This window comes from Crinia signifera, chromosome 3, assembly GCF_055691185.1.
Source record: "Crinia signifera chromosome 3, ASM5569118v1, whole genome shotgun sequence".
Lineage (NCBI taxonomy): Eukaryota > Metazoa > Chordata > Amphibia > Anura > Myobatrachidae > Crinia > Crinia signifera.
The window spans coordinates 329,015,607-329,042,015 of record NC_139219.1 but is presented as its reverse complement, the minus strand read 5'-3'; the positions used below and the strand labels follow the sequence as shown (position 1 = coordinate 329,042,015).

The following is a 26,409-nucleotide window of genomic DNA, read 5'->3' as shown; positions in this document are numbered from 1 at the left end:
ACTCCATTGCTTCCCAGAGTTATGCCTCTGTGTAAACCCAAAATTTGGGCTAAGATTATGCAAAATAACCTCTACTTAAATTCCACAATTTATTACAATTATAATGAGTCCTGTCTGAATATTGCACCTGCATTCTTCCTTTTCTGTGTGTGGCACTGTGCAGAGTGTTTGACAGTGTCACGCTGGCCGTCTCCCATTTGCATTGTACATAAGCGACACGGTCTGCTCTCAGCAGGACTAACAATCACAGTGTACTCAGCCCTGCACACAGAACAGAGATCTGCCTCTAGCAAAAGCCCTGAAGATGTTGTGCAAAAGATCGATGGAGAACCAGGAATGCCTGATCACGTCATGCGTCATGGCCATCGTCAACATTATCGGCATGCACGTGAATGGATTAATAGTGACTGTGAATCTCCTAGACATGATACAAGGTAGAGCTCTGAAACCGATCGATAAGATTCTGCTCATCCTCGGAGTCTCTCAGCTCAGCCTGCAGACCTTGTTTATTGTGAACATCATTCAATACTTTGTGCGAGTGAGTGACGCGCTTCTAGAAAAGCCCCATGGTGCAAGCTTTATCATTCAAAAATCCCTGGAGTACTGCAGTCTTTGGTTTACAGCGTGGCTGTGCTTCCTCTACTGCGTTAAAGTCTTCAACTGCAAACTGCGCTGGTTCTTGGCGCTTAAAGTGAGGATCCCACAGATGGTTGTCCCCGTGGTCCTGGTGTCTGTCTTTTTATCGGTCATTTCTGGCAGCCTCATTGTGCTGGGTTACAATGAGCACTACAAGAACTTCTCAAGAAACATCAGCACCAGCCTTTATTTGGAGGTTTTTTTCTCTCCTTTTATGTTCGGACACTTTCTGCCGTTTATAATAATAACCGTGTCCTCCATGTTTTTGTTCCATACCCTCCTCAGCCACATTTACAGAATTAACCACGGCAGTGCCACCTTCCACGCCGTCAGGATGGGCGCCTTCGCTTCCTCCCTAAGAGCGCTGTTCATCTTATTCCTACTTTCTGCTCTTAAGTTCGCTGCAGCCATTGTTTTATCATTGTCTCCGTTCTACAGCCGTCTACATTACGTGTGTGTAGTGGTTACATTGGTGTACCCGACCGCCCACGCGTTTGCTGTCTGCTTGGGAAACGCAAGGCTAAGACTGGCATGCAACAGAGTCGGGGCATGGATAACGCCACACATGACAATCCAACAGACTGTTTACTCTAATTAATTATTCTCAGTGGCGGATCCAGGGGGGGCTGCAGCTCAGTTCAAAATACAAATTTGGTGAAAACACTGACTGGCCTGTGAGTACGTTTGAAATGGCAGTTGGTGGCAGTGGGTGTGGCTCCTCTAATTTTAAACTGAGTGCAGCCACCCAGCACAGACATCCGAAAATCTGTCTGCTTCTTACCCACTAAATGATTGCGACACGCCTTCATTTTCATAAAGACCGTCACCGCCCTCTCCCGGGGACCCAGGTGGTAGCATACTGTCAATCACTGACAGTTTGCTGCCGCTTTGAGTTCTGTGTGACAAGACTCATTTGCGTACACGCAGATGGGCACAGGTCCGATCAGACCTGTATTGGCTCTGTACTTTACAACATTGCCCAGCAAATACATTAGAAAGTAAAAAAAAACTCACTGTAAATGCAAAGATGAAAGATCACCGTAAGGGTCAACACTCTGAAAACGAGGTGAATGCTGGCGTTCGGTCCTGGTGTCAACAACTACCACCAGCTGTCTTCTCTGAGGGGTATGTCCGACTAGTCAAGCATTGGCACACATGCATGGAAAGGGATGCGGACTACATTAAAAAGTGAACAGTGCATTACATAGAGGATAAACTGAGTTATCATGTATAAAAAAGTGTTCAAATGTGTTCAAAAATAAAAAAGCCATGGAGGCATTACTTTTCCATCCAGCCTCGTAATATAGAAAACAGAAAATAAGGATATGTTTGTTTAACCTTCCTCTTCTGTTGTAATTCCTTTCCTGAGAAGGAATAATGAATTAAAAGAATTTTAAATGTCTAATTTTTGTTACATTTTAAAATTATGTTTAAATACCTCTGTAAGCAGGTAATATACAGGTATGTTTGTATAATATTTAATGTAAAGCTTTCTGTACCTGCTCTAGGGGGAGATTCTCTAAGAATCTCCACCCCCCTTCGCCGCCCATCGCATACTTAATTATCGCATATGCTGTAACATATGCGATAATTAAGGCAAAGGACAGCTCTTGCGTTAAGAGCTGTCCTTTGCGGTGAGAGTCGCCGGGTCCCAGCAGGTCCCGGCGGCTCTCCCCTCCCTCCCACACCCGGCGCTGCTGCTGCTGCGCCGGGCTTTCCTCCTCCCTGCACCCGGAAGAGGATCAGTGCAGGGAGGAGGTCACAGGTCCGGGCAGCACTGCGCTGTGCTGCCCGGACACAGGTGAGGGGGCGATGCGGGGCGGCGGAGGGTTGCGATAGAAGCCCATTGGCTTCTATGGGGCATCGCCAGATTTTTCTGGCGATGCCCCCCGCCGCGGTAACCCGGCGGGGGATGCTTACAGCATCCCAAAATGCGGTAAAAACCCTGATAACGGGGTTTTTACCGCATTTTTAGTTGAGAGAATCCCGCCCCTATTCTTTAAGTACCGGAAATATTTGTGATGAACATCTGGTCTAATTAGACTAATACCACTTTCACACTGCCTTAACGTTTTAAAAAATGGTATTTTAAAACGGTATTTAAAATGGGTCTGAGCCTTGACATTGCAGTAGATTACGCTTTTAAATACCATTTAAATACCATTCACATCAGTCAACCCGTTTTAATCTCCTCAACACGTTTCAAGGCAGAATGCAGGGGACAGCCTATCACAGGTCTGGAATCTATTGTTGTTTTGACTAAATACCATTTCCGAGCCATTCACACTGCATAAAAAACGGCTCTGAAACGTGTAGGACTTTGCTTTTTAAACGTTTTGAAATACCGGTTATCTTTAACCGGTAAATCAAATCTGGCGCTTTCCCACTGCAGCCTTAAACGTTTTGAAATGGGAAAAAAACGGCAATATACCGTTTAACAAGTGCAGTGTGAAAGGGGTATAAGAGTTTATAGGGGAGATGTCCTTAGGATTGGAGATAAAGTTGGGAGAGAGAGATAAAGTTCCAGCCAGTCAGCTCCCAACTGTCATGTTACAGGCTGTATTGATAACATGACAGTTAAGAGCTGATGGATTGGTACTTTATCTTTCGGCAGGGTTTGATACTGTACCTACATTATGTGTTTTGGTCGTCTTGCTTACAGTTTGCTAAGCTCAGTCATTCCGTGATGTGATTTTGAGCTTCATGTATTTGCTTTTATTCCCGTCACCAGCGTCACGGACAACAGGTGGCTTTGATGCTCTTGCATTCACCATGGTCTATTGTATTGTATTTATTCCTACTACAGTATGTATCATCACCCCGAGGGTCGCCATCCCTCTCCATATACGGAATTATTTCATCAAGATTTATTTTTCTGGTTTTATACTATTATTCCTGACATTAGTTTTATGACTATGCGGCTCTCCGCCATGTTTTGTAGCAGTAACGCCATTCGTAATCTCTCTAGATGTATAGTAAGTACTTGAACGGCGCAGGATCCGGCCACATTTGTCCCTGTCTTGTGTTTCTGTTGTATGCTTTAATAATAATACAAATAAATGTGTATGCAAAAAAAGATTCACAATCAATCAATCAATTAACCACATTATTAATAAACTAGTCACCAGTCCGTCAGCTGGACAAGCATAACAGTAATACTGTATGTGCGACCAAACAGTATAACATTGGCCACACCACAGCTCTATAAATTCGATGGAGCTTTTTTGGGGTGGATAAGTTGTGTTCGCAGTGCTGAAAATCAGTTACAATTACAGCACAGTTGCAGCAAATAACATTTGAAAATACAGTATATTTAAGAATCAAATATATATTTTGATCTTGCAAAATAGCTTATGTACTGTAGACCAATGGTTCTCTTCCTCGGTCCTCAGGACCCCTATAACAGTGCACGTTTTCCAGGTCTCCCGGCAGGTGCACAGGTGCACTCATTATTCACTGGCACATTTTAAAAGATCACAGATGGAGGTCATTATTTCACCTGCGATTCTGTGTGGGGACCAGAGGCGTAGCTAGGGTGGAGCCGGTGGAGCACATGCTCCAGGCGCAGGCATGTCACCTGGCGCCGGAGCTCTGCCACCGGCTCCCCCACCCTGCTCGCCCGCTCCACAGGGCAGCCGCCAGGCACCTTCTACCACTGTGCCCTCCTGCGCACATCCATCCGCCCGTCCGCCCTCCCATGTGTGTCCATCCGTCCGCCCGCCCTCCCATGTGTCCGTTGCCTGCCGCCTTCCCCTGCACAATGCACACACTCCTTACTTCCGAGGAGACAGACGCTGGAGGTCATATTTGACCTCTAGCGTCTGACAGGAAACACAGCACTGCAGCGCTGTGCTCCCTCAGACGCAGATACAGAGGAGAGCGAAGGGGGCATGGAGCAGCCAGCCCCTGCCCCGCGCAGAGTATCCTCCAGACAGCCACAGAACACTATCTCCCGGCAGCCTGGAGCGGCATGCCCCACACAGTGTCAGTGGCTGGGTAATGACCAGACCGCCGCAGTACAATGTCTCCCGGCAGCCTGGAGTGGCCATCCCTGTGCGGTGAGTGTCAGAGGCTGGGTGTCAGCCCGACGCGGTTAGTGTCAGCAAGCCTCCCATCACTGGGGGGGACTGGGAAGGGGAGGCATGGCAATGGACATAACCCCTTGGCAACAAGCATTAACCCCTGGCAACAGACATAACCCCTTGGCAACTAACATTAACCCCTTGGCAATGGACATTAACCCCTGTGCAATGAGTATTGACTCCTGGGCAACAAGTATTGACCCCTGCCACTAAAAAGGTAATTTGCAATTTATTAGAAATTTTACTGTGGTTGGCATTGTGGTGTAGCATAATGTGTGCAGGATATTGTGCAGGGGCATTACACTGTGCAGCATATTGTGCAGGGGCATTATGGTGTGCGGCATAGTATTGGACAAATTTTAGTAGCTCTCCGGGAGGTTTTTTTGTCTTTTTTTTTTTTTTATCTCGAGTAGCTCCCATTAAAATAAGGTTGGAGACCACTGCTCTAGCCTCTCCATCCCCACAGCTGTGTCTGTATTATGCTCCCATACCTGCACCCACCCCACATCTGCCCCTCTGATAACTGGGCCATGTGTGTAATTGGCATTATGGCATGTGTCTTTATGTGTAATGGGTATTACAAAGTTCGCTAAAATGTGCAATGGGCATTACGGTGCGTGGTATAATGTTAGGCTGTGCCCCCCTTTCGCCACGCAAGGGTCCCACCTACTACAAATCAGGGGGGGGCGCGAAACATGCCCTTGCTCCGGGCACCGTGGAACCTAGCTACACCACTGGTGGGGACCTGGAAAACATGCACTGTGTGGGGTCCTGAGGACCGAGGTTGGGAACCACCGCTGTAGAGGATAAATTTACTAAGACAGGAGTGCTATTGAAGGGATGTTGTCAATTTACCTACAATCAAAATCCCGACGGTCATAATACCAACAACCATTGACCGACGGTCAAAATACAGACAAGGTCAAAATATTGAAAAATAAATTTAATTGAAACCGACTTCTACCATCCCAGTGGACATGGAGGGAATATAGTGTGCCGAGTGCAGCGAGGTACTGTGCCCGAAGCACGGGGTTCATGTCGACCTATGTCAACATACAGACCCCCAAAAATATGAAAACATGGGGGAAATTTACTAATATGAAAAACCTAGTTTTTCGTATTAGTATTTTCCCTACGACTGCATACGGCTGTTTCAGTCGTATGCAAAGTCGTGTTCCGGAGGGGGATTTACAAAGCAGTCATATACGACTGCTTTGTAACCCTCCGATGTCGTAGGAATTCGTATTAGCAGCCGTATATACGGCTGCTAATACGAATTATTTGTAGGCAGTCTGCACGGATCAGTCAGATCCGTGCAGGCTGCAAGGTGTAAAAAAAAATTAAATAAAAAAAAAACAAACGGCGTGGGGTCCCCCCCACAGCCGAAACCAGCACCAGACTGACAGAGCCTGGAGCCGGTAATTAAAAATCAGGGAACCCGACAAATAGGGGTTCCCTGATTTTTAACAACCAGCCCCAGGCTCCTGCTCTGGGGCTGGTTCCCAAAATACGGGGGACAAAATGACTAGGGGTCCCCCGTATTTTAAGAACCAGCCCCAGGCAAAACCAGCCAGCAGGGTAATGCCACAGCAGGGGGGAGACTTTTTATGCAAGTCCCCCCGGCCAAAGCATTAACCCTACCGACCAGTCAGCCTGGCCAGGGGCCCTGGGGGAGTGGGGACCCCCCCAATAAAGGGGTCCCTCCCCTCCAGGACTTACCTGACCAGGCTGAAGCCTGGTGCTGTCCTCGATGCCCCTGGGCGGTGGGCATCGAGCTGATAGCGGTGTAAAAAATAGAACAAACGATTGTTTTTTACTGTGGCACTACAAGTGCCAGCAAGCCTCCCCAGCAAGCTGGGACTTGGAGAACCACAAGTCCCAGCCTGCTGGGCATTAAAGGGCCCGCTGGGTCTTGTAGTGCCACAGTAAAAAAAATAGTTAAATAAAACACACTGACACCCATTTTAAATAAAAGTTTAATACACACATTACACACATACTGATACTTACCTATCTTGATCCCGTTGGTAGGTCGCTGGCTCCGGTGTCGGCGGCTCCGTGTCGGCGGCTCCGTGTCGGCGGCTCCGAGGTCGGCGTCCTGTCCGAGGATAAGCCATGTTGGACCTGTGGAAGGAAATCCAACTCACTCAGGTCCTCCATGGATGGTCTTCTTTCTTCATCTGTCGACATCCAGGTCTTCTGGCTGCTGCTGACGACTTCCAGCAGCTGCCGGCATCTCCCGCGACGCTCCCCGGCTTTCAGAGCCGGAGAGATCCTTCCTCTTCGGCGTCAGGGCTCAGAATGAATTCTGGCCAATCAGGAGCCGCCTAGCCGCATAGCGGCCAATCAGGAAAGACCTGAAATTTTACCCCTATTGAAGATATTTAATAGGGTGGAATTTTTTTTTGGTGAACGTTTGTATTGTGAGAAATAGGGTTAGAATTGTTTGAAAGATGCCTGTATTGCAACTTGAGTTATAGGTGAAATGTGTTAAATAGAGAGCATATGATTTGGAAGGGGGTGTGTATTGTTTTGTTTAATTAAAAAGCTGTTGTTTAGGTGTGTGTGTGTGTGTGTGTGCAATAGTATAGTAGGGTGTTTTTGGGTCAGCAGCTCCCCACTGGTGGAGGTCACGACACAGGAAAACAGGAGGCTGGGTAGTGATAGGGGTGTGCCAGTGGGTGATAGGGGTGTGCCAGCTTCTGCCAGTGGGTGAGGGTCCAGCGTGGCAGCACAGAAGTACAGGACGGTGCCCCTGAGTCAGTGTCTCCTCCTACTGGGTGGGAGTTAGGGTGCATGAGAGCAGGAGGCTGGGCTATAAGGCATGATAGGGGTATGTGGGTAACACAGCGTCAGCGACTCTCCAGTGGTGGAAGTTACGGTTCAGGAGAACAGGAAGCTGGTAGTGATAGGGGTGTGTGGGCATACGGGGGACTAAAGAGGAGGGTGGGGGACACTGTGCAGCTTCTGCCAGTGGGTGAGGGTCCAGCGTGGCAGCACAGGAGTACAGGACGGTGCCCCTGAGTCAGTGTCTCCTCCTTCTTGGTGGGAGTTACTGTGCATGAGAGCAGGAGGATGGGTGGTAAAGCATGATATGTGGGCAACACAGGGTGAGCGGGTCCCCACTGGCGGAAGTTACGGGGCAGGAGAACAGGAGGCAGTGATAGAGGTGTGTGGCCATGAGGGGTAGTAATGGTTTTTGGCTGTTGCAGAGTAGGGATGGGCATTGGTGCAGCACCCTGCCATCGATAGAAGTAACATATTACTTGGATAACCATCGATTGTTGTAGCTATCAATGGTCCTCCATTATATCTGACTGAATAGGCCGTGGGTCAATCAGAACTCGGCGGCGGGACTTCCGGGTGTGGGTGGGCGGAGCTATGCTCCGTGTCCCGGCACCTTAAAAAAATTTGAAACTTGATCGGTTCTCCTTTTCCACTGATGTAGGGAAACCATCTGGTCCTCCCACATTGATGGCAAAAGTATTCAACATCGGCCATAAACCATCGATGATTTGAAATCATTGATGGTCGATGGGCATCCCTAGAACTGGAAGAGGGTGGGGGACAGTATGCAGCTCCCGGCAGTGGGTGAGCGTTTCCTCCCACTGGGAGGGAGTGAGGGTGCATGAGAGCAGGCAGGAGGCTGTATAATAGTGGTATGTGGGCAAGACATTGATAAAAGTTGTGGTGCTGGTGCAGAGGACCGTGGGGACACTTCTGGCAGTGGGGGAACCTGTAGCGCGGCAGCTAGGGCCGGATTTCCCACCTAGGGGCGGCACCTGCTTGTGGTGGTACAGGATCCTCCATTCTCACGGGGGTATGTGAAATGTGTGAGCGGGGTCGCGGGGATCCGCTGGGGTGATTTGCCGGAAGGGGGTCACGGGGGTCTGCAAATTGCTGGAGGGGGGGTGCGGGGATCTGCGATTAGCGAGGGTGGTGGGGGTCTGCAAATTATGGGAGGGGTGCGGGAGTGGGGGGGTGTGTGAATCGCGGGGGGTTGTGAATCGCGGGAGGGGGTGCGGGAGGTGCAGTGGGGATCCGTAAATCCCGGGAGGGGGTCCGCGGGGGGGTGCCGTGAATTGCGGGAGGGGGCTTGGGTCAGCAAATTGCGGGAGGGGGGCACGGGGGGGTGCAAATCGCGGAAGGGGGGGCACGGGGTGCCGTGAATCGGGGGGGGGGGGGGTTGTGGGGGGTGCCATGAATTGTGGGGGGGGGTGTTGCAGGAGGGGGGGTCACAGGGGTCCCGAATACCCCCCACCCTCCGCTGCCGATTCCCCGTGTAAGGGGATGGGGGTCAGGGGGGTCTGCAAATTGCGGGAGGGGGGTGCGGGGATCTGAGATTAGCGGGGGTGGCGGGGGTCCGCAAATTGTGGGAGGGGGCGTGGGAGTGGGGGGGTGTGAATCACGGGGGGTTGCGAATCGCAGGAGGGGGTGCGGGAGGTGCAGTGGGGGTCCGTGAATCGCGGGAGGGGTCCGCAAATTGCGAGGGGGGGCTAGAATTGCGGGAGGGGGCGCGAATCGCGGGAGGGGTTCGCAAATCGCGGGAGGGGGGCGCGGTGAATCGTGGAAGGGGGCGTGGCGAATCGCAGGAGGGGGGCGCCAGGGTGCCATGAATCGCGGGGGGCCCACGAAATGCGGAAGGGGGTATCACGGGGGGTGCAAATCGCAGGAGGGGGTCCGCGGGGGGTGCCGTGAATTGCGGGAGGGGGCTTGGATCCGCAAATTGCGGTAGGGGGGGCGCAAATCGCGGAAGGGAGGGGCACGGGGGTGCCGTGAATCGGGGGGGGGGGTCGCGGGGGGTGCCACGAATTGTGGGGGTGTGTGTTGCAGGAGGGGGGGTCACAGGGGTCCCGCGAATAGCAGGAGGGGGGGTCGCGGGTGTCTGGGGGGGGTGATGTCATGAGAACCACCCTCCCTGCCGATTCCCCATGTAAGGGAATGCGTAAAGGAAACACATCCCCTCGCGTGCCTCAGTTGCAGAAGAAATAATTTGATAAATTGCCGACCATCGAATGGTTTCTCCTGGCTTTGCAAATAAAAATCAGTGGGAACTGACTTTTATTTGTGAGTGCTGGGACAAAAACCAGGCGGGCTGCTGCCCATCTCCGGCACACATTGGCCCGCCCATGTATCCATGGAAACACCCACCCACCTCCGTACATTTATTATAATATTTTACCTAAATGCTCATTGCCAGGGGTTACATGCTCATTACTAAACCTGCTGATTGTCAGAGGTTTCATGGGCAATGCCTATAAAACGCCTGGAGTTCCCATGGGTAACCCCCTTCCCAGCTGCCGTCAGCTCACACCCCGCCCTGATCCTTGCAAACAGCTAGGCGGCTATGCAAGTCACCAAAACCATTCGCAAATCGGAGCTTCACAAGTGCATTTAAGACCATGTGCAGAACCCCTAACATCGGAACGGAGCCAAATTCGGCCCCTTTCGCATGAATCAGAATGACCCCCTATATTCTGTATGTAATTGTGAGTGTATCTGTGGCACCCCGACCTGGACCAATTTGTCCAGCGGGGGCCGTGTTAATAGGGTTGCTGAGCAACCATGTTTTATATGCCGCCAGGACCGCGGACTTCAAGGGGTTAATACCCCGTTCAGCTGAGGGCGCGAAAAACCTGTCCCCAGGTTGATTGACAGCCAAAAGGGGACAAATCAGCGGAGCGGAGAGGAGGTACCTGGGGGGTCAGAGGTCCCGGAAGAGAAGGAGGGAGGCGGTGATTGTGGAACGCCAGGGAAGCAGGAGAAACGTGGAGCCCGGCAGAAGGGAGAAGAAGAGTGCGCCTGGGGAAGACCAGCGGCGAGTTCCAGACAGTGCCCGAACACCGGCTGAAGACTCGCTGACACCGCAGCAGCACGAGGATGCTGCCCAGCAGTGGAGCAGCCGGCAGGAGAGACCTGAGCACGGAGCGCAGCGGGGGCTGGAGTAGCGCGGCTGAGTGCGGCAACGCTGCAGTAGCAGCGCCCACACTAGCGCGCCCCCCCCCCCTTCTTCAGAGGAGAAACAGAATCCGCCGTTCAGCCACAGGGGACCCGATAGCGACAGGCAGGAGCCTGCAACTGGGTTGCTGACATCAGGTAACCTACCCACTGGTGACCCCAGACCTGCCTCCTAGGACCCACTCCCTGTCACCAACGCAAATTACCCTAATCGGGCACCCCCCTGTTTTCTGCCCCAGAATGCCTGTAGCCCCCTTACTGGCCGGCCGATTACATTTATCCTATGCCACCCTCAGCACCCCACTAGGAAGCATCAGTGGGCGTAAGGCTACCAGCGCAGCGGAGCCCCAGAATCCTGGACACCTAGGGGCACCTGAACAATGTGAAGTTAGCCCTCCTAGCACCTGCAGCACCATGGAGACTCACATTAGTCCCATTTAAACAGGGGGCTCACTCTTTCCCCTCAGGGGATCTCAGTAAATTCCTGCAAGTTGTAAAAGTACTGCTTCTGCCTTGACTTAACCTGTTGAACACTGCCCTCTTGTGGCTAAAGTCCAGGTTACCAGGAGATAGATGTTGCCTAATTCATTTGAAATACCCAGCATCCGCCCTTTTGGCCCAGGGACAGCATTCTGGACCGTATGCCTAGGCGGGATTCGCCCACAGGATGGGTAGCGATAAGATATATTTGATTGTCATATTGTATGTTGATTCATCCCTGTGTTTTGTATGTATTACTTGCGTTGGGTTGTTAGCGTATGCGAATAGGTGGCTAGGCCCTCATAGAGTTGCTAGTATTGCCGAGTGAGAACATTATTCCCCGTGCTTAAGTGACGGTCTGCGGGAGGTGTGTTCCCACTCGCCAGAGATGCGGTAGGACCGCGGTGTATGTTAGAGGTAACTTGTTAAGTTTCATGTACCTAGGATCCTGCTAGGCAGGTGTACAGTCAGTATTACAGTGTTAGGCTGATTAGGCCGGTTACAGCCTTGATATACCTTGACAATTGTTGATTTACCTTTTATATTAAATAAAACGCAAGTAGTTGTACATACTGGGCGCCTTGCTTGAGTTCCTAGGGTGGTGTGTTCTCTGCGGCCGACACGGCGAAGAACCGGTGTGGAACCAGGAGTATCCCACGACTCAAGGTATTTATCTACCCCCACCGGCGGCGTACCACATATCTGCAGAAGAAATGTTCTGATACAGTGTTTCCAAGCCAGACATGATTTATTATGCACATACAGCTAAATACAGCGATATGCGGCTTGTCTATAATTTGTATGGAATTGCGACTGTAACTGCATGACAAACACAAGGGATGAAATTTAATAGTATGAGAGATTCAGAAAGTGAGAGATTTGGAAAGAAATCTCAATTTTTTTAAAAGCGGCAATCATTTATACTGCAAAATGCAGTGTAAATGGTTTTGCAGTGTAAATAATTGCCGCTAAAATAAAATGCTTTAAAAAATTGCCGCTTTCAAAAATTTTTCCTAAATCTCTAATCCCCCCCCCCCAAGCACACACTGTTTGGCTGGGAAAAACTGCAGCAGAACATTTTCTATACAGATACAAGTCACAATTACATTCGGAATTTTGACAAATCAATGTATTTTTTCCACTTTTAAGGGGAGAAATATTTTTTGCATTGTTTATTTATTGCAAACATGATCTAATTTTGTACCTGTAAGTTAATTTAAACATCGCTGTATATAATGCCCACAAACTAACTACAGTAGCTCTAATTATGTCTAACTCTATGGCGTTGTTTTGTGTCAGAGTTACTATATTGTCCGAGCTGTGTACCTAATATGGAAAAAACATCTGGATCCGACTTTTCACTGGCTGTTCGTATTTGGAGCTGAAAGATTCCAGCTCTAAGAAAACTATTACATTGGCCAAATGTCAGAATTGTACGTTTCACTAATCAGACCAAGATCGACTTCCATTACATCTGAACCCATGTTTCTGATGACACTTATGTGGGCATCTAATGGGGTAGTAGTTAACCTTTGCTGCTCATATTCCGGGTGTGTTTCAAAAGTGACACCATTAGAAGACAAATGACTGCGCAGAATATGAGGAACGGCGCTATAGATCCAGTGTGATGTGATCTCATTATCATAACTGCCATCCAACGTTTAATTTCCAATGCTAGAGCTGTTACTGTACTGGGTACAGGTCATGTGGCATCCTGGGTACATGCACCATGTGTTGGGCAGACAGGAGAGAAGAGACACCAGCAGTGACGTCAGGAGCAGCCAGGGGACCATCCTGGAGATGTTCATCTTCAGTCTCAGGAGTAACCTGTTGCTGTAGTTTGTGATCCTCACGCAGTAGAAGACGCAGAGCACGGTGCCCCACCATAGACTACAGAACGTCATAAATGTCTTTGAAGTGACATACATGATTCATTATTAGCATGAATGAGTGAGTGACACTTGTCACAGCCGCCTCCTGGAGACACAGCATTAGAAGAATGATTCTCACCGCTCCCAGGCTGGCCATGATAATGTCAACGGTTTGCAGAGTTTGACCCTTCAGCCACCAAATGAGGATCTGTGTCACAATAAATGCATTGAGGAATAATCCCGTAACTGTCACAGAACAGCTGATACAGAATAAAAGGATCAAAGTGGGAAAACCCATATTATCTTCACAGGATGATGCACAACTGTCAGAGCGTCTGATTCCTGCACAACCATCTAGTCCCGTCTGATATAAGGTGCGACATGAAATGATAACAGGTTAATATAAAAGCGTTGGTTACTTTGTTTTGCATGACATTTGGGTTCCCATCTATAAATAGCTGCTGTACTGTATGTCCGAATTACATTTGGACATCTGAGAGCAATAAGTAAATTAGTTACATTAATCAATGCCAGGTACAGATGTATCTTGATACCTGCACCCGGTACACGCCATGCAAAGCAAGATGCCGGATGTAAGTGATCTGCTGGGTCCTGTGCAGCTCTGCTAGTGTTTGCCTCTATCTTACAGTAGTTGCACAATGTGACACAACAGGAGACTGTGCTGATTAACCCATTGAGTGGTATGCCCGGAAATTTTCCGGGCTCAGCTGCGCCGCCGCAGCGGGCTTGCCCGGAAAGTTTCCGGGCATGCCACAAATATGAAATAGGTGTGTACCAGTGGTGTCCAGGTGTGCCCCCCATTGCCCCCCGTTGCGTCCCTCAGCCCCTCCCCCAGTGATTACCTGTCACTCTGCTCCGGCGATCATACGTCGGAGCTCTTCTAAAAAGCCTCTGGGTCTAGCTCTTCCCCCAGCCTCTAGCCGCCTGTCATTTTGCAGCAATGACGTAGGCGGCAGGCTCGGGGATGATCGGGGCGGCTCGGGGGGACTCGGGAAAACTCAGGTGCCCGAGTCCTCCCGAGCCGCCGCGAAACATCCCCGAGCCTGCCGCCTGCGTGATGATTGAGGGGCAGCGGCGTACTAACACCGGAGCAAAGGTGAGGAGGGGGTGGGAGCGCCTAATGATCTGTGGTGGGTTTTGCTGGGGCAGGACAAACCTGCCCTGGTAGGTTTGTCCTGCCCCAGCAAAACCCACCACTCAAGGGGTTAATTGTATACAGATGGAGCCCCTCTCATTCACCTCCAGCGCTCACCAGAATGTCCCCGCTGACATGCACTGGTTGAGAGGGCCTCCATTAGACTTGAACACGCGAGAATCTCACACGCACATGCGTCCCAGTCACTCGGCGGCTGGGCGGCGGAACCTTGCCCGTCTCCACTTGAGGGAGACAGGCAAGGTTAGGGGGTGTGCAGGGATGCGGAAGGGACTGGCAACGGCGGATGAGGATGCGTCGGACGGCAGCGGGGAGCTTCGTTGGAATGGGGCACACAATCGTCTTGTGCGTGCTTGCCCCCTTCTGATGGATGGCGGGGCCTGGTGGCTGGCGGGGGCCTGGTGGCTGGCGGGGGCCTGGTGGCTGGCGGATTCTATCGCCAGCCCTTGCAAGAAGTAGGCCGGCTCCATCTGTACATGACACTTGTGTATTGTGCATACCTCCCAACAGTGTTTGTTTTCAAATAGGGACCTGCCACACCAAAGGGGGTGGAGCTAAGGTTAGAGCAGGCAGGACCTTGAGTAAAGGGATGTAGCCTGGATTTAGCATTTTCATGGGGGTGTGCCATGCGCTCTTCTAGGGATCGGGCAGTTCCCGGCTCCCTCCCTGCCTTCTCACCTTCTTGTAGTGAAGAGAGATAAGATGTGCAGGCACTTGGCATCTCTTCAGCGAAGCGGAGATATCTTGCCCCCCCCCCCGCCATGGGACAGTTGGGAGGGATGCATTGTGTTTAACTGAGACTGTATGGCTTGTATGGAGAACAACTAGACTTTTATTGTAAAAAAGCCGTCAGGGGTGTGATCAGGTCTGAATAACCCCCTGACATTTGAACAAGCCTGTGAAATATTAGAAGAATATTGTCTGGTCAGAGGAGAGAAAAATGTAACTCTTTGGATGTCGCAATACACACCATGAATGGAGGAGGAAGGACATTGCACATTACCCCCAAAACACCATACCAGCAGTGAGGTTTAGAGGTGAGAACATCATGCTGTTGGGAGGTGGCATACAGTAAGTACAAATTTTGTGCATCCCTGACAAAAAGAATTCTGATCACCCCCCCACCCCCCCCCCCCCCACCACCATACATTTATTATATTTTTTTTACCAAAATGCTCATTGCCAGGGGTTACATGCTCATTGCCCAGGGTTACATGCTCATTGCTAATGGCAGTTACCTCAGGGGTTTCATGCTTATTGCCAGGGGTTACATGCTCATTTCCAGTGGTTTCATGCTCATTGCCAGGAGTTACATGCTCATTGCCAGGGGCTACATCCTCATTGCCAGGGGTTTCATGCTCATTGTCAAGAATTACATGTTCATTGCCAGGGGTTACATACTCATTGCTAGAGGTTACATGCTCATTTCCAGTGGTTACATGCTCATTACCAGGGGTTTCATGCTATTTGCTAGGGGATACATGTTCATTGTCAGGGGTTACATGCTCATTGCTAGGGGTTTCATGCTTATTGCCAGGGAGTTACATAACATGCTTGTTGGCAGGGGTTAACATGCTCAGTGCCGTAGGCAATATATATCTTGATGCCCAGAAACTGTAACTTCTGGGTAATGATATGCGCTACCAAGTAGTACCTCTAGCATATGTCTCCGCTGGCATGGAGGGACATTATCAGCAGATTCCATATGGATGGACAGACCCATTGGAATCTGCAGAGACCATGCACCTGAGCAATGCATGTGACTAGTTCTCCATACAGGAAGTGATGCTAGGTTCACATACATTATGCCGACCACTAAATATTAACAGGACCTAGGTTGACACAAGAAATAGATCGACAGGGTCGGAAGGTTGACACAAGCATTAGGTAGACAATTAGAAGGTCAACATGAAACGGGGGACCCTTTTATTCGGGGGATCACCATTCCCCCAATGTACCCCGTCTAGGGCGGACCAGCCAGGGTGATCATGTTTTGGCCCGGTGCTGGTTCCAGAATATGGTTGGCCCCCAGTTATATTGTCTCCAGGGCCAGTCCAAGTGCCTGGTGCTGGTTGCTTAACCATAAAATACATGCGGTCCCCCATATTTGGGGAACAAGGACCGGGGCTGGTTGTGCTGGGGGGGACAAACATCATTTTTTAAATTTAACTTTACAACACTTTTTCTGACAGAACCATGCACAGATCTCACTGATCACTGCACGGTTCTATCAAACTCGCCAGGCTAGACCTAGTCTGTTAAATTCGATTTTTTTTTGGTCATTTTAAAAGTGCAAATTGTAATCTTGTAATTTCATGCAATAGTTTATTTAAAATGATCAAATGAGGGAGCATTGAATCTCCTAACCTAATTTCTCCACATTGAGATTTAGAGAGCTACACTAGTGCTGGCTTAAAGTAGCAAGGTGGTGTGGGAGTTTGCCATCGGGTGGTGGATCAGGTGGTGTGATAGTGGAGGTGTAGAAAGAAAGAGAGAGAGAGAGACTGCTGCCAGCTTGATGGAACAGAGGGGCAGGAGACAGCCAACAGGTTGGAGCGCAGGGGCGGTGGTACCAGGAGCGGTTGTGCAGGTCAGCAGAAGAAAATAAATCAGTGTTTGTATACTGCATACTTCATGGACTGAGGTAGGGTATAGCATGGAAAGTAGCAGAAATGGGAATGAAAACGGAGGATAAAGCTTACCATCTGGAAGAAGTGAAAATAATGAGAAAAAGAAACTGAAGAAGAGGCAAACAAGTGAGAAACATAATATACAGAAATAACCAGTCACCACAATGAAGTAATGCCACTCAGCTGACACCCAAAGTGGAGAAGAGGCTGCTCTCTCTATGGGCGGGATGTTCTTACATTCACACCTCAGCTCCACCGCACATCGCCGCCCATTGCATACATAGTTATTGCATATGCTCTAAAATATGCGATAATTATGGCAAAGGACAGCTTTTGCATTAAGAGCTGTCCTTTGCAGTGAGTTAGCGGGTCCCATCGGGACCCGGCGGCTCCACCTCCCTTCCTTACCCAGCTAATGCTGGTGCTGCTGCGGCGGGGAGTGCTGGTTATCCTCCTCCCTACACCCGGAAGAGGATCACATTGAAGGGAGGAGGAGGTCACAGGTCTGGGAAGCACAGCTCTGTGCTGTCCGGACACAGGTGAGGGGGGCTTGGTGCGGGACGGCGGGGTTGGTGGCTTGGTGCGGGGTTGGTGCGGGGCAGCAGTGGGTCGCGTTAGAAGCCCACAGGCGATGTCCCCCGCCGCGGTAACCTGACGGGGATGCTTAGAGCATCCCAAAATGCGGTAAAAACCCGATAACAGGGTTTTTACCGCATTTTTAGTTTAGAGAATCTCCCCCTGTGTGAGCACTTTCCTGCCCAGTAATTGCCTCACTCACTGCACCTCATGTATCCACCTATATGAGTGGAGGAGGGGGAGAGAAATAGAGGGAGAGAAGGATGGGGAGCAGAGGAGAGGTGGAGCTGAGTAGGAGGAGTAGAGAAAGGGAGAGGGAGTAGAGGAGAGGATCAGAGAAATAGAGGATGAGGGGAAGAGGAGGTGGAGCACAAGAGAAGAGGAGGGGAATCAGAGAAGTGGAGGGGTAGCAGAAGAAAGGGTTAGATTAGAAGGGGGACGGGAGAGCAAGGGTTTGAAAAAAATGTGACAGCAGTCATCATTTTGTCCCTCTTAATCTGCTCTGTCCCTTCCTCCCATGTGTGTACCTCCTCTCATTGGTGCTGTACTCACTCCTTGGGGCCAGGTCTCCTTCTCCAATTTCTGGGGGCCGGGTTTCCTCCTCCTGCTCCCAGATACCAAATGTGTTATACACTCTCCTAGGAGCCGGGTTCACTGCACTTACTACCAGGCACTAGGTAATGTAAAGGTAATGTATCAAAGGTGAAGAAGAAAAGTACTATCTTCTGTTTGGGGGCACTCCGTTAAATGTCAAAAAAGGTTTTTAATAAAATTTAACTTTTAATGGTTCCATAAAATTTATAATTCGACATACCGACAGACAACATCAAACATTAAGGATGGACAGTTGAATGATATTTAGATATTATAGAATAAATTTGTATTCAACTGTTGGTATACACACCAGGTTAATCTGATAGGAAACAAATTATGAATAATGATCAGACAATCGGGGCTATTGTTATATATCAGCCGGGTTTCGGATTCAAATTTTCTTGTTCCTATCACCTGTGGTAAGGAAGTGATAAGCGAAATATAGATATCAGATTATTTGGCCAGAGAGAAATTGTTCCCCTCTGGTGCAGTCCGGATATTATCCCTTATAGCCTAGGCAGTCTTAGATGAGTCTATTATTCAATCAATTAGTTATACCGAGCTGCTTAGTGTGACATAGTTCAGAGATGCAGAGCCAATCTAGGTATGTAATTGCGTAGGTAACCGTTACAAGAGAGGGGGTATAAATGTGGAGATGTATATCAGAGATAAGTGACACTCACAGTCGTAACGATTGCGGAAGCTGCTGCTGACTCTCAACCGTCCTGGTTCTCTGAGAGTCAGTGAGCGTTCGGCAATTTTTTAGCTGTATGTATAGAGTGTCAGAGTTAGAAAAGTGGGGTGTCTGCTTTCTCCTTTTTGGTAGTGCAAGTACCCTGTTGTTATAATAACAGTGTAGGGTTAGGTGCCAATAAATACTTTCTGGAGATGAGAGTACCCCTAAGGAAAGGGATGTGCAAGAGGGATACAGTAAAAGTATGCGTCTTACTCTTGGGGGTAGGTGTGCTGCTTTCTGCTATGTGCTGTACGATTAGAGCATTGGTAGCAGATGAGCAGCACCAGCCTCCTATCTGCGTGAGTAGGTAGATGGAGAAATAGCAATAGGGTATAGATCCAGAGATCAGGAGCAAAGGGTAGGGAGAAAAACTGCTGTTTGCGGTGTACCAGCTGAAGTTAAATGCAGTATTTCAAAATGTATAAAGAGTAGCGGTTACCGCCGCTTACCTAGTGGCCTCTGCCCGATCTGCAAAGAGCCGTCAGTGCGGCATGGAGTGGGGGTGAGCCGCAAGTGCGGCTTGGTCAGAAGGCCGTTTCGCTGGGGGTGGAGCTTCCTCAGTGTCCGTGACCAAGAAAGTCACAGAGGGGTTTATATAAGCCTGTGATTGGCTGATTTAAAAAGTATGTGAGCAATCTGGGATGGCCGCTAGTCACTGGAAGCATAGCTACGCGCAGCTGAAATAAGGAAAAGTAAATTGTCGCTTTATTATGTTAAGCAGACATCGGGAGAATGATGGCTAATAGTTACATAGCTCCGTGCAACTGAAATACAGGGAAAGTTAATTGTCGCTTTATTATATCCAGCTGACATCGGGAGAATGATGGCTAATAGTTACATAGCTCCGTGCAGCTGAAATACAGGGAAAAGTTTATTGTAGCTTTATTTAGCTGACATCGGGAGAGTTCTGTTACATTGGATATTGTGCGGCATCTTGGTAGAATGATTCTTGTAAATAAATAGCCCATGTAGATCAATGATGTTTCACTTTTAACTAAATCTCTCTGATTATGTGCTGCAGATAATCAATATATATGCTGTAACAATATGTGCAGCTGACATTGTGGAGAAATTAATTATAGCTTAATTAGTTTGGCTGACATCAGGGAAATTGTGTTGAAATTACCTGGAGAATGTACGGCATCTTTGTCAATTAAACAAATGTTTTGGATAAATTCCTATGTGGGTTAATGTAACACTTATATTAAACTGTGTCTAACTGATCATTTACTTGGGATATGAATGGTAAATACATGCCTTAACAGAGAAAATGATTTCATTTAATTGATCCCCCGCCTTTTCTGCTGTTGAACGGGGATAATCTAAGTGGGGACTGAGAGGGTTAATGCATGGTGATAGAACTCGATTTCTTAGTAAGCGTGCTGCCCCTATATAGAGAGACCTTGATTGTCATTACTGAGAGAAATCACATAATGTGGTCTAACACTTGACATAATTTATCCGTATTAAATGTAATGGAAGGTAGCGATCGTCAGTGTATACTAATATGAGGATGAAATGGGATATTGTTCTTTATCATGTATATAAGGTGTGTTGATGATTCCAGTAAGGTATTTAGTCCTCTGCTGGTCATTTTGAAAAATAAATAAATAATTATTTTGAGGATGCAAATAATAAAAAATTATTAAAGACTAAGATTAAATAATAGATCGCGTTTGGGAAACACCTTGTGCGTGTTAATTGAGTTTGAGTTAATTCTCACTTAAATATCATGTGGAAAGATTGCTATGGGATGATAGGGGTGCGTGTGATAGTGTCTGTATAGCCTGATATCTAAAGGGTATAAGTATATAAGAGGGAGAGGCTGGGTGAAGTATAATGGAGTGAAAAATAAGATAAATAACTATGGGGTTTATTCTAGTTCATTCTTTCTGACAAAATCCTTCTTAGATGGACAAAACCATGTGCACTGCAGGGGGGCAGATGTAACATGTGCAGAGAGAATTAGATTTGGGTGAGTTATTTTGTTTCTGTGCAGGGAAAATACTGACTGCATGATTTTTACACTTCAATATAGATCTCACTTTGAAGAAAAACCCCACCCAAATCTAATTCTCTCTGCACAAGTTACATCTGCCCCACCTGCAGTGCACATGATTTTGTCCATCTAAGAAGGATTTTGTCAGAAAGAATGGACTAGAATAACCCCCTATGTAATGAGTGATGGGTTTATTCGGAAATAAAATGGGAAATGAAAATAACGTGAAAAAAGAATATTTGCCTAAGTGAGTGATAATGTAAGAAAGATAAAGTGAATATGGAGATTGAGTGGAAATGTGCCTCTATAATGCATTGCTATAGTGTATACTGGGACTGGTTCAGCTTAATTAGTGGTGATTGTGACAGGACGTGAATATGAAATAAACACTTAGCTATACGTTTGATGATGTGATTCGTTAGGGACAATAGCTGTATATATGCAAAAGGGGTGATAATACTGAGATATTTCTGTGAAGATGGTTGTGAACATTTGTATGTAAGAATAGGAGTAGAAGTGTTGGTAAATTAGAAATGAAAACCAATAAATAATAATAAAAAAAAAAATCACAAAAATAAATAAATAAATATAAAATGAAAAAAAAATTAAAAAAAAAATGAAAAATGAAAAAAAGTAAAAAAATGGGAAAAAATGGAAAAAAATGAATGAAATGGAAAAAAATGGAAAAATGGAAAAAAATGAAAACAAAGGAGGTGAAAAACATGAAAAAAAAATGGAGATGAATGAGGGAATGATAATATGACAAGAAATATTATTACTGTAATATTAAGTGGCAGTCTGGAAAATTGTGAAGAACTTGAAGTGAGGATCTGTCCAATTTAGACATGATTATACTGGAATTCCTGTGGTGGTGATTGAGAGTGAAAAGAGTTTTATATTATTTGGAAGAATGAAAGTTTTTTAGTATTGATCAAAGTAAAAATTTAGAAGGTGGAATATTTATTTGTTTATACCACTGCAAGGAAGAGGCTTGAAAAAAGATTTTAAGAAAAATATATTGGAGAAAATTTCTGAAATGGAGTAGTTAAAATTAATAAGGGGGGGAGGGGATTCATTAGCAAACTGTGGCCACAGAATTGGTTAAGATTTTACAAGAATGGGTTGTAGCTGGTATATTCATTAAGGCCATTGGGTATGACCGTGTTCAGTTCGAAAATCCATTTACACTCCTTTTTTAGCAGTACTTGTGTAAGATTACCTCCCCTGATGCCAAGTCTTATTTGTTCTAGGCCAAAGGCTTTGAGAAAGTTGGGGTTTCCTTCATGGAACGTAAGAAAGTGACGGGCAACTGACGTTAATTTTTTCAGTTTGGCCTGGTCCTTTTGGGCATTTCGGATGTTGCCTGCGTGTTCCAGGATTCTCAGTTTGAGGGCTCTGGTAGTCATCCCTACGTATTTTAGTTGGCAGGGGCAGGTCAAACAGTATATCACTCCTACTGTGTTACAGCTTATGAACTGTTTAATCCTGTAGATGGTGCCATATCTGTGGCTAAGATATATCGATGACATATTCATAATCTGGCAAGGCACCAAAACAGAACTCATCCAGTTCATAGAAACAATAAACAGCAATGAATTAAATTTGAAACTGACATATGACATCGACCAAAATCAAGTCAACTTCTTAGACTTGCGTATCTTCAGATCGGACAACAATTACATCCACACAGAACTCTTCCGGAAAGAAACCTCTACCAACAGCATTCTTCACAAAAACAGTTCACATTTCCCTCCAACAGTAAAAAATCTCCCTAAAGGGGAATTTCTCAGATTGAGGAGAAACTGCACCAGCAAGTCAACATTCAACCAAAAGAGTGAAGATCTCATGAAGAGACTCTGTGAGAGAGGATATAGCAGAATGTCAGTGAAAAAAGCCAAATCACAAGCTCTAAGAACCAAATTAGAAGACCTGATCTTCCCGACTAACAAACCAAAACAAGATACAACTGACTTGAGATATGTCACAGACTACTGCAAAGAATGGAAACAATTACAGTCTATCATCAATCAAAATTGGCACATACTGATGAATGACAGAGATCTCCAGAAGATACTCCCTGAGAAACCATTATTCAGCTGGCGAAGATCAAGAAATTTAAGGGATACACTAGTTAGGAGTCATTTCACAGAAAAGAACAAGAGGAAAAACCTACTAATGGGTACATACCCCTGCAGGAATTGCAAAGCATGTTCAATGATCCAAAAAAGCAACACAGTCACAAACAGATATGGCACCATCTACAGGATTAAACAGTTCATAAGTTGTAACACAGTAGGAGTGATATACTGTTTGACCTGCCCCTGCCAACTAAAATACGTAGAGATGACTACCAGAGCCCTTAAACTGAGAATCCTGGAACACGCAGGCAACATCCAAAATGCCCAAAAGGACCAGGCCAAACTGAAAAAATTAACGTCAGTTGCCCGTCACTTTCTTACGTTCCATGAAGGAAACCCCAACTTTCTCAAAGCCTTTGGCCTAGAACAAATAAGACTTGGCATCAGGGGAGGTAATCTTACACAAGAACTGCTAAAAAAGGAGTGTAAATGGATTTTCGAACTGAACACGGTCATACCCAATGGCCTTAATGAATATACCAGCTACAACCCATACTTGTAAAATCTTAACCAATTCTGTGGCCACAGTTTGCTAATGAATCTCCTCCTCCCCCTTATTAATTTTAACTACTCCATTTCAGAAATTTTCTCCAATATATTTTTCTTAAAATCTTTTTTTCAAGCCTCTTCCTTGCAGTGGTATAAACAAATAAATATTCCACCTTCTAAATTTTTACTTGATCAATACTAAAAAACTTTCATTCTTCCAAATAATATACAACTCTTTTCACTCTCAATCACCAACACAGGAATTCCAGTATAATCATGTCTAAATTGGACAGATCCTCACTTCAAGTTTTTTACAATTTTCCAGACTGCCACTTAATATTACATTAATAATATTTCTTGTCATATTATCATTCCCTCATTCATCTCCATTTTTTTTTCATGTTTTTCACCTCCTTTGTTTTCATTTTTTCCATTTTTTCATTTTTTTCCATTTCATTCATTTTTTTCCATTTTTACTTTTTTTTCCCATTTTTTTTACTTTTTTTCATTTTTCTTCATTTTATATTTATTTATTTATTTTTATGATTATTGATTCATTATTATTTATTGGTTTTCATTTCTAATTTACCAACACTTCTACTCCTATTCTTACATACTGTACATTTCTCTTTTTTCACAACCATCTTCACAGAAATATCTCAGTATTATCACCCCTTTTGCACGTATACAGCTATTGTCCCTAACGAATCAAATCATCAAAGGTATAGCTAAGTGTTTATTTCATATTCACGTCCCGTCACAATCACCACTAATTTAAGCTGAACCAGTCTCAGTATACACTATAGCAATGCATTATAGAGGCACATTTCCACTCAATCTCCATATTCACTTTATCTTTCTTACATTATCACTCACTTAGGCAAATATTCTTTTTTCACGTTATTTTCATTTCCCATTTTATTTCCGAATAAACCCATCACTCATTACATAGTTATTTATCTTATTTTTCACTCCATTATTCTTCACCCAGCCTCTCCCTCTTATATACTTATACCCTTTAGATATCAGGCTATACAGACGCTATCACACGCACCCCTATCATCCCATAGCAATCTTTCCACATGATATTTAAGTGAGAATTAACTCAAACTCAATTAACACACACAAGGTGTTTCCAAAACACAATCTATTATTTAATCTTAGTCTTTAATAATTTTTTATTATTTGCATCCTCAAAATAATTATTTTTTTATTTTTCAAAATGACCAGCAGAGGACTAAATACCAGAGCCGGCCCTAGCCTAAATGATGCCCTAGGCAGGATTTTGGCTGGTGCCCCCTAGCACTGCCACTAGTTCCGTCTCTGACCCTGCTCCCCTTTCCCAAGATCATCAACCCTCATCATAGCAGTCATAATTTTGGTGCTCCTACCCGCAATATTTTAAATAGAAACAGTGCACACATTCAGTGCGTAGCCCAAACAGGGGTGTGTTCTTGCTGGGAAGGGGCATGGCCACACAAAAGTACCCCCAATTCAAATTATGCCACACAGTAGTGTAACTTTATTCACATTATATCATGCGATGGTATCCCTTATTCACGTTACATCACACAGTAGTACCACTTTACCTCATTTACATTACTCCTCACATTATTCACAATATACCCTTAGAAAAATATTCTGAGAAAATATTGTATTTTAAGCACCTCCATGGCCACACTGCAACCCAGAATAAAGCAGTGTATGATGGGCAGAGGAGAAGATCTGCAGCTGCTTTTGTCACTTAAGGGGAGGAGGCCTAGTGCCCCCACTGGGCCCTTCCATCAGACTTTGGCCTGGGTAATTTGTACGCCCTACCCCTTTCTCTCGGCACCCCTGATAATACCACACAGTAATGCCCCTTACACATGACACACATTATTAATGTCCTTATAACCATAATGCCCCTTACACATTATGCCAACCTTTATTAATGCCCTTCATACACATAATGACACACATAATGCCCCTTACACATATGTTGCACATTAATAATGCCCTTATACACATAACACACATAATGCCTGTTACACATATGTCGCACATTATTAATGCATTTATACATGACACACATAATGCCCCTTACACATATGCCGAACACTATTGCCCAACCAACCCACCCGCAGACAGCACTCACACAGCCGCTAACACTGTGACCTCTGCCTCTGCTTGGATACAAATGTTTCCTCATACATATTGCTTTATTAGGCCATGCAACTCCTGGCCCGTTCTGCTAACGTTGGGTGCCTTTTTTTTGCTGAAAATTTGTCTTATTTGCATTGTTATGCGACCAGAACACACAAGGAGCTTCCGATGATTAAAATGATATGTGGCATGAATATATTCTGTGTGCGACTGTGGCTGTACCTGCATACGGACTGCTATGTTACAATGATTTCCATGAATACACTATTTCATATGCAGATACAGCCTCACTGATACACAGAATATAGGCATGCTGCATATCATTTTAATAAGCAGAAGCTGCTGATGCCCCTAGGCATTCCAAATGCCCTAGGCAATTGCCTAATTTGCCTATGCCTAAGGCCGTCTCTGCTAAATACCTTACTGGAATCATCAACACACCTTATATACATGATAAAGAACGATATCCCATTTCATCCTCATATTAGTATACACTGACGATCGCTACCTTCCATTACATTTAATACGGATAAATGATGTCAAGTGTTAGACCACACTATGTGATTTCTCTCAGTAATGACAATCAAGGTCTCTCTATATAGGGGCAGCACGCTTACTAAGAAATCGAGTTCTATCACCATGCATTAACCCTCTCAGTCCCCACTTAGATTATCCCCGTTCAACAGCAGAAAAGGCGGGAAATCAATTAAATTAAATCATTTTCTCTGTTAAGGCATGTATTTACCATTCATATCCCAAGTAAATGATCAGTTAGACACAGTTTAATATAAGTGTTACATTAACCCACATAGGAATTTATCCAAAACATTTGTTTAATTGACAAAGATGCCGTACATTCTCCAGGTAATTTCAACCCATTCTCCCTCTGCCCGGCTCTATG

General features: G+C 46.2%; 1 protein-coding gene across 1 annotated transcript; it reads left to right on the top strand.

Annotated features, from left to right (window-relative positions):
* Nucleotides 1–304: 304 nt before the first annotated feature.
* On the top strand, nucleotides 305–22,049 carry LOC146063062 (taste receptor type 2 member 4-like). Its single transcript, XM_083175076.1, has 2 exons — nucleotides 305–1,087; nucleotides 21,987–22,049. The coding sequence occupies exons 1-2, from the start codon at nucleotides 305–307 to the stop codon at nucleotides 22,047–22,049; spliced, it is 846 nt and encodes a 281-aa protein (XP_083031202.1).
* The last annotated feature ends 4,360 nt before the right edge of the window (nucleotides 22,050–26,409 follow it).

What these genes read in the sequence shown, in the direction of transcription:
- LOC146063062 (XM_083175076.1), top strand. Translation starts at nt 305, where the DNA reads ATGTTGTGCAAAAGATCGATGGAGAACCAGGAATGCCTGATCACGTCA. An exon ending in TCTACAGCCGTCTACATTAC is followed by an intron (nt 1,088 to 21,986) that starts GTGTGTGTAGTG and finishes TATTTGTTCTAG; the next exon opens with GCCAAAGGCTTTGAGAAAGT.